The sequence below is a fragment of the Bactrocera latifrons genome, unplaced genomic scaffold, assembly GCF_001853355.1.
Source record: "Bactrocera latifrons isolate USDA-ARS-PBARC rearing strain unplaced genomic scaffold, ASM185335v1 scaffold_4, whole genome shotgun sequence".
In the NCBI taxonomy this organism is placed as follows: domain Eukaryota; kingdom Metazoa; phylum Arthropoda; class Insecta; order Diptera; family Tephritidae; genus Bactrocera; species Bactrocera latifrons.
This window is the reverse complement of record NW_017537045.1, coordinates 77,891-86,219: the sequence shown is the minus strand read 5'-3', so window position 1 is coordinate 86,219 and position 8,329 is coordinate 77,891. Positions and strand designations below refer to the sequence as shown.

At 36.0% G+C, this 8,329-nt stretch overlaps 1 protein-coding gene across 2 annotated transcripts in view; it reads right to left on the bottom strand.

The window, feature by feature from the left end:
* The window catches only part of LOC108972460 (probable Ras GTPase-activating protein), a 73,537-nt gene extending 65,628 nt beyond the window's left edge, over positions 1–7,909 (bottom strand). The window contains exons 1-2 of one of the 2 annotated variants that reach the window (XM_018939055.1): positions 7,383–7,909; positions 4,240–6,800 (exon numbers count right to left, since the gene is read on the bottom strand). In XM_018939055.1, the coding sequence (XP_018794600.1) occupies positions 4,240–6,616 (2,377 nt within the window). In that variant the 5' untranslated portion in view covers positions 6,617–6,800; positions 7,383–7,909. Of the gene's footprint in view, positions 1–4,239; positions 6,931–7,382 lie in introns of those variants that run through there. The other variant, XM_018939056.1, reaches the window with a different exon arrangement.
* Positions 7,910–8,329: the final 420 nt, after the last annotated feature.

The following is an 8,329-nucleotide window of genomic DNA, read 5'->3' as shown; positions in this document are numbered from 1 at the left end:
ATTTATTTTTACTTATTTATTTATTCTTTAATATTTTGTTTTTTTAATTATTGTTCAATATTTTTTAACGTTTTTATTTTTACTATATTCTATAATTTTTAATCAATATTACGCTTTCATCAAAGCCTCTAAGCATGTGGTCTTTTGTTTAGTTATTACCTAAGCACACATTAAAGAAGCAAATTTAGCATTGTTATTGTTGCAAACAGGTTTTAACATCACACACGTTTCCTAAGCAAATATTTTTATACTTTTTAGATTGTATCTGGTCAGACATGTTTTGTTTTCATTCACACAGTTATTTGCAAGTACATACATACATGTATGTATTTGTATACTATGTGCATACTTTTGACAGTCTCCTGTTAATCACCGTTAGTGTTAGCAAACGAGTTGTTTGATGAATCATTATAATGTGTTTGCAGTGTGATGTTCTCTGATTATTTACAAGTTTTCTTTTTTTTTGGTTTTTGGTTATAAAAGAAATATTTACGGAAAGTGTAAGAATGCGGAAGAAGTAAGTAAATAAATTAAAATATGCAATATTAATGCATTTTACTATTTAATTTTTTTTTAATTAGTACCGGTGAAATTCTTGCATTGAATCTGCACAATAATATAGAGAAATATTAAGGAAGCACCTACAGGCACTACGAATATTTTTATTGATAACAAATACAACAATATAATAATCTATAAAAAAAAATTGAATGCACATTTCATTGCCGCAACCCGTTCCAAGTACAATTACCGTTCCAAATACAATTACTTATTATTCTACAATTTTCACATATTATTACGTGACTATAATAATGCAATTTATTAGAAGTTCCTAATTAGTAATACATTCGTAGATTTTTGCTTGGTTCTCGGATGTAATACCTTTGCAACGTATAACTTCTTTTTACAAAAAAACAAAAATACTTATAAAAAAATAATAATTATTATTAATTGCGTTCTAATATTACAGCAGCAAAGTCTGTTTTATAATGCACGTAAAAGAAAGTTAGCAAATAGTTTTATTATAAAGAATTATAATGTTTTAAATGTAAGAAATCCCGAATTTACTAACTTTCGGGATCCCGAAACTGCATTTGTTATTTTTCGACAAATATTTTGTATAAATACAACCAATTGTTCATTGCATCTGAATAATTTTCGGGATCCCGAAAAATGTATTTGTCAATCCCGAAGTTTCAAACTAAGTTATAAAAAAAAAGTGCGAAATATGTTGAAAATAACATTCGCTAATACAAATTTTTCATAATTTTTTTTTTTTTTCAACAACAATCCCCATTATTAAACCTTTCATACACATCGGACAGTCAATTTGAGGGCTGCCTACGACAATGACGTGAACTTAATTGGATTTCGTTATATTCTATTATTGTTATTTTAACTCCTTTTCCAAAGTTGAAAGGCAGCACCATTGAAAGGTAATTTAAAAAAATAAGAGCAACTAAAAGCTGTCTGCATAGGTGCAAGCGAAAAGCGGCTTAAAAGTTAAACAAAACTATTCTTTCAATTTGAGTTAAGATTTTCGTAATCGAAATAAACCATACATATAAAGCGGCGCAGGTGGCAATAGCCATGTGAGGTAATCGAATTATGACACTGCATTTATCATTATTTTCCTGACATACATACGCAACAACAATAACATATATAATATAATATAACTATATAGTTATGGTTAATTAAGTGAAAGAGTTGAGCAAATTCACGGAAGTGTGGCAATACAAAAGATATGAATGGCAAAATGCGACCCTGATATATCCGAGGTTTGTTGGAATAATGAATCAGAAAAATTAAAAAGTGTTTGTCAAAAAATAAATTTTTAAGGCTTTTGTGATTTCGGGATTGGTGGTTTATGTTCGGGACCAGTGGTTTCGAGTTTAGAAAATATTGATATGCGTAAAGTTGTAGCTCAATTTGTCTGTAAAAAATTTTGGTATGAGAATCTTTTTTTCGGAACTGAAAGACTTCTTTTTATTTCGGGTTTGAGAGCCTTTAGGTTAGAAAATTGTTTACTTCATATTAACACTGAAAATTTATTGTTGCAACTGACTTAAAATGTAATAGCAGAATTTTTTTGAATTTAACACCATGTTCAGACCGAAAATTTAAAAGATTAGATTACAGTTAAGCATTTCATAACCCAACAGTGTTCTCACTGCCGTTAGAAAGATCAAAAAACAGCTGTTATTGTCATTCTAGAATAAAAGAAAAGATTGTCATATAGTATTCTGAGATAAAAGCTGTCATTTTTTTAATATTTTCCATATAATAGAAACAATGGATGCATTTTTTTCGTTTGTGTTTCAAATCATTTCGATGAAATGATTTTGAACTGTCATTTTGTATGGCGAAATCTTGATAAATTTATAGGATTAGTGCGATCAACCACTCAACAGCCGAAATCGTGTGATTAAGTGTCGGTCTGAACATGGCATAAGTTCCATTCTTGCATTTCGGGACTGTCAAATTTGAGGTTAGAAATGATTTTCAAACAAAAATATCACATAATTATGTATAGTTCTACATAAGAAACTCATAGAAAATGGTGTAGCAACTGCTTTAAACTTTAACAGAAGGAACTATTTGAATTTGAGATCTATTATAAAATTTTATATTTTACGGAACAGTTAAATTTGAGGTTAGAAATGGTAAAAAACACAAAATACTTGAAAGCTTCCTAGCTAAATCTGATAAATTTTCATTTCGGGACCTTATGGATTATTATATAGTTTGAGATTTAACTTTTTGAGGTTAGTAAGCATTTTTTACATTTTGAAGTTGTAATAAACAAAAAAGACTATCTCAAATTCTTCGTCATTACATTCCCTAAAGAAATTGAAAAGTGTGAAAGCTTAAAAACCACTCAAGTTTATCGGCACATTTTCGCATTTAGATTACGAATATTACGCAGGAAAATAAATGCTAAATAAAAGACGCAGAAACAACAACTTATCTTATCATTGAAAAGTAAACATAAGAAAGCATTGTTATCGATATAGCAAAAAGGCATTACAGACGTAAAAATTGCAGAATATTTTTTCAGCTGCGCCGATTTTTTCAGTGGCGGCGATTTTTTGGATTGTTTATTTATATATTATAAATTTTTTCCCAAATTTCACCCGATCTTATACCTACATATATCACCTATAAAAAAATTCTCATTCCCAAACAGAAGGCAGTAAACGTGTTCATGAAACAAAACTCTAGCTTTGTCCGTTATCAAATTTATGCTCATCGGCGCTTACGTTGCGCCTTACGCTGCGTAATTACGTCTAATTTGTTTTGGCTAATCAATCATTTTATTGTTTTTGTGTCACTGTCAAACCATCCGCCGTAACATAGATAAGCGCACATGTGCGGTGGCTCCTAACGAGCCGACAGTGCCTGTTACAAAAGTACATGACGGCTACGGTTGCATTGGCGTCGCGTTTGTCATTTCGTTTAATATTTCTACTTATTTTTGCTTTTTTCTGTTCTTTATTGGCTTGGTTTTAGGCCTTTATCTTTCATATTTCTATCAATACAGCTGTTCGTGTTGTTGTTTCGTCTATCGGCGGGTACTTTTTGGGTGTTTATATGATTTGTTGTAGTACTATTTAGGGCGTCGCTTGATAAGCGTTTATAAGTTGATAGATAACTGTTTTGGGCTTGTAAGTGTTACCTTGAAAACAAACTAACACAAGAAAAAAAATTCGAAACCTCACAACGAATGATATATAAATATATCTCTGAACCTGCAAGACATGTTGAGATTTCCGAGAGTGGAAAGGCTTCCTTGCTGAAGATCACCACATTTACCACAAATTTTTCAGAATTTCATATATGTATGTTGGGTCTCTATTAAGGTTACCTGAAATTCCGCACAGTTTTCGAAAGCTAGTTTGGGGCACGAAGAGTAAATACAATTGCAAGAGCCTAACCTAAACCTCGATAACTATTTTTGAGAAGGCGTTGGCAGTTAAAAAAAAAGCCTTTGTAGGTAGACTAAGGGCTCAGGAATAGCTCAGCTAAAGTATGAATGACATTAAGAGCGCCCACAGTATATAAATATGTGTTAGATTACCCGCTGAGTGAACGCTTAAAGCCGAGCCGGGAGATTTACACATTAACGGTAATATCTCAAGAGCTCTTAACTTTACTGGAGAGTTTCGGTACTCTTCTTTTCATGATCAAAAAAGTGCAATTACTTCACTACTTTCTACTTCTTTCACTTAAACTCACCCGAATGATGTCCTGCATCATCGTCGTCCGTTGTGCCGGCCACTCTCAGGAGCTGCTGACTACTACAGCTAGTGTCGAGCTGACGCAACGAGCTATCCTGTTGTTGCTGATGATGCGATTCATCCGCTGCCGAGCAGTTCAATGGTATATCCAATATTTTAAACCGTTCGCGTATTAAGGTTGTACAACGTTCCGAACGAAAATACGATTCGAGCTCGTCCAGCGCTAACGGACACACATCATAATTCAAATAGAAGTCCTTACCCCAACTACCCGAACAGTCCACTATCCAATTACCGGTCATATTAGCTGACGACGACTGTTGTATATTCTGTTGATGTTGACTGGCGATCGATTTGAGTAGCGAATTATTACGCGACAATTTCGTTGAATGAGCGCGACGTATAAAACTCAACGATTTCTTTGGCGGTGACGTCACCGTTTGCGTTTGTATAACAGTCGCGTTTGGTGGTGAGGTAATCGATGTATCCGAACTGAAACTTTTCGTTGCCTTCGATTTGCTTTGTTCCAGGCTCGTTGATGCCGAGCTCGTATTGCTAGTGGGTAACTTTGATGTGGACTTGAGTAGGAATAAATGTTTGGGTGGAAAAGTTTGTGTAATCAACGATGTAGACGCACTGTGCGCGAGCTTGTTGGCATCTTTACTCTTAACAGCGCCGCTAACGTTGTTGTTTGTTGTAGCACTAGCGCCTATATGACTGGCAACACTACCACCAAATAAATTATGATGTACCTTAGTTAAGGGACCGATTAGGCGTGCTGTACGCGAGGTGTTCGTACCGACCGCGCCACCACCCGTCGTTTTTGTAGTTTTCGTTTGACACGTACCACTCGTACTGCACTCGTCAAACAATGTCTCCGACTGTTGTAGTACAACTGAAGGGGATAAATTTTGTGGGAGCGTTTTGGACTTGGCGCGCAATAACAGCGGTGTGGCGTTTGCATTGGGTTTGACAGCAGCTGCGGCTACGCTCAATAGGTTGTGCTGTTCCACACTCGGTACCGATAAGATATTCGTTCGCGAACGTGATTTCATCATTTTGATCGGCGTCGATGTGTTCGTTTGTATGCGACTTATCTCTGAATCATCGTCGTCGTCGTCGTCGTTGTCACCATCGTTACGATTGTCATCGGTATCCATATCCGAATGCGGTAACGATTCGTCGTCAACAACATCAATATCAGAATCGTGCGCATCTATGTTACGCCAGTTGTCCGCACGCCTGCCAAGTTTTGTTGTACGCGCACTATTACTGTTATTATTAATATTTTTATTAACGCTGCTCGTCGCCGGTTTGCCGGGCGTTGGCTGTGTTCTCGAACTGCGCGCCTGTTTGTTGGGGGTCGCCAGCACGATATCGTCCTCATTGAACTCGACCAAATTGCTTTGTGTTTTCGTTGGCGTCGACTTGTTGCTTGCGTGCGTCGGCTGTGCGATTTGTAATTGCTCGTCGTCCAAACTTATGCCATTTAGCACGATACCATAACGTTTGGTCTTGGCATTCACGCTTGCTTTTTGCATTGCCTTGCTGCTCGGCAACGATGCGGTTGTAGCATTGCTATTTAGAGAGCTTTTACTGCTTGTGCTGTGTCGTTTTTCGGACTTTTGCGTTAAACGACTTAGCTTTAATTTCTCTTTGCCGGCGTTTTTGGTGACCTCAGACGCGGTTATCGATTCCGGCACATCACTGTCCTCTTCCAAATCTGTATCGACGGTGGTACCGCTGATTGTCCAATTGAAGCCACAGGGTGGTGACATTTTCTTCGCACTATTGCGCTTCACTACACCACTACCGGCGCTACTGCTGTTGCTACCACTGGCACCGAAACCCAAAGTACTGTTCGTGCGTTCGAAAAGCAGTGCCGCCACCTTCGATTCGCTTGCGTTCTTCAACGAGGTCGACTTCTTCAAATTATTGTTATTGCTATTCTTTTCAGCTTTGCTTCTGCTGCCACTTCCGCTAGCGCTAGCGCTACCGCTACAACTCGAAACGCTCTTACGTTCCGGCGCTGTGCTCGTGCTTGTATTGGAGGCGCTCGACTGTCCGCCTAGACTGCTGGTATCTGCGTGCACTAAACTATTGCTGCTCGCCGGCAAGTCGTTTGACTGCCTGGAGGTCGGCTCGTTGTGATCGTCGTCGTCCTCAATGACAAGCGGTACGTAGAATGTCGAACGGCGCCGTTGTTGCTTCTCCTCAGCGTTTGCGCTTTGACTTTGGTTATTTGTTGTTACTGCTGTGGCAGTTGGGGGTGTGGCGTGCGCCTTGCTGGCGCTCGCTGGCGTACTCTGCAATGTATCTGTATTGTTATTGTTGTTGTTGAATTTTTGTGGTGTTGTTTCAATGGCTTGCAACATTTTTGTGGCACTTTGTGTTTATTGTTTGTGTGCAGTGTTGTGGGTTAAGTGCGTTTATGGCTATGACAGAGCGCAGTCATGCTTGATTATGTGCGTAAATATGCGCTTTGGCGTCGGAAAAAGTGCGTTTATGGGGTAAAAGGCTGTTGAGTGGCAGCTGATTTAGCGACTTCAATTAATTACACTATTTTTTAAATAATTATATCAACAATACAAATGGCAAATGATGACAAAGATGGTTGTTTTTGGTTTCAATTTTTTCCAATTAGATATAAATTACACTCTGTTGGTCTTTACTTAATAATAATTTATTTCTGTTTAAAAAATGTTTTATTTTCAAAAATATATTAAAAACACTTAAACTTTTTGGATCTCAAGCACAAAAAAGGTGTTTTTAAATTTCTAAAAATTTCAAATTCTAAAAATTTAGATATTTCTTTGGAACACAATTTTTTTTGTTTTTTTTTTTTTTGCTTACTCTTACCAACCTCTTAAAAAACCAATTTTTTTTTTTTTATAATTTTTAGATTTTTATAACACAGTTGCCTAAATTATCAAACAGTCGCGAAATTCTTTATTTTTACACACACATCACAACACCACAGTATTTTCAAATTCCTTAGTTTCCACAGAAATTCTCTGCAATTGGCTTTAAATTTGTTCTTACGCCTGCAACTGGTTTCCAGAGCGCCCTCTTTGTTTGTACTTATACTATTTTTGCTGTTTTTAAACACTTCTTCGTTGCACTTTTGCAATCTAAACTTACATTTTATAGCACTTCCTGGTAGTTTACAAGCATGTGCTTATTTTCGCTTTGGCTAATTTATCGCACATCAATTTCAATATTTTATTCTTGATATTTTATCTTTGGTTTTCCACTATACACTTTATACGCTTTTGTTTTTGTTGTTAACAAGAAATTCAAAACACGTTTTGCGTTTACTCCACACTTGTATTTTTTTGAATTTTATTTCTTTTTTCTTATCACATTTTCATAAGCTGCACACAGCAAGCGAATGGATTGAAAAGGGCATAAAGCAGAAAACAGAGTATACAGCTAGCTTTGCTTGGCTTTCGTGCGCTCTAAACTTCACTTTAAAGCGGTAAACGCTATTCTTCTGATTGATAATTCTGTTATTTAAATAGTTATAACAATATATTAAATTAACTGTTTTATAATTATCGTAAATTAAAAGATTATTCCACAATTTTATATGCAAAGAATTATGCGCGTTTATATTTTCTTTGTATTTGAACCGTCTCCTGTTACACTCACATTCGATCTTAACACCGTCTCACACTCAACTGACAATTCAATACACAGAATTCCATGTAGTGAGTGCGCGAGCTGCGAACTGAGCAGTCGAGAAAATAGTGAAGTAGTCGGAAGTTGTGCAGTCTTTGAGTTGACTGCACTGGGAGAGTGTGTCACTCATTAGCTCGATCGTTGGCACTAACTCTTTTGAGTGAATTTGTTTCCAATAGCGCTTCCAATCTGTGTTGCCCAATTGGTTGGAGTCATAATGTTATATTGACGAGATATTTTAAGGTTTCAATAAACTTAACTCTAATTTTTATTATGAAATAAATGTTTTAAAAATATAGATTGTAAATAGGAGTAAAAATCTGCAATAGAAAATAAATGTACAGTGATTCATATAAATAATAACGGTAATAGAAAGCACAGTTCAGCTAAGAAAGTCAACTTATTTT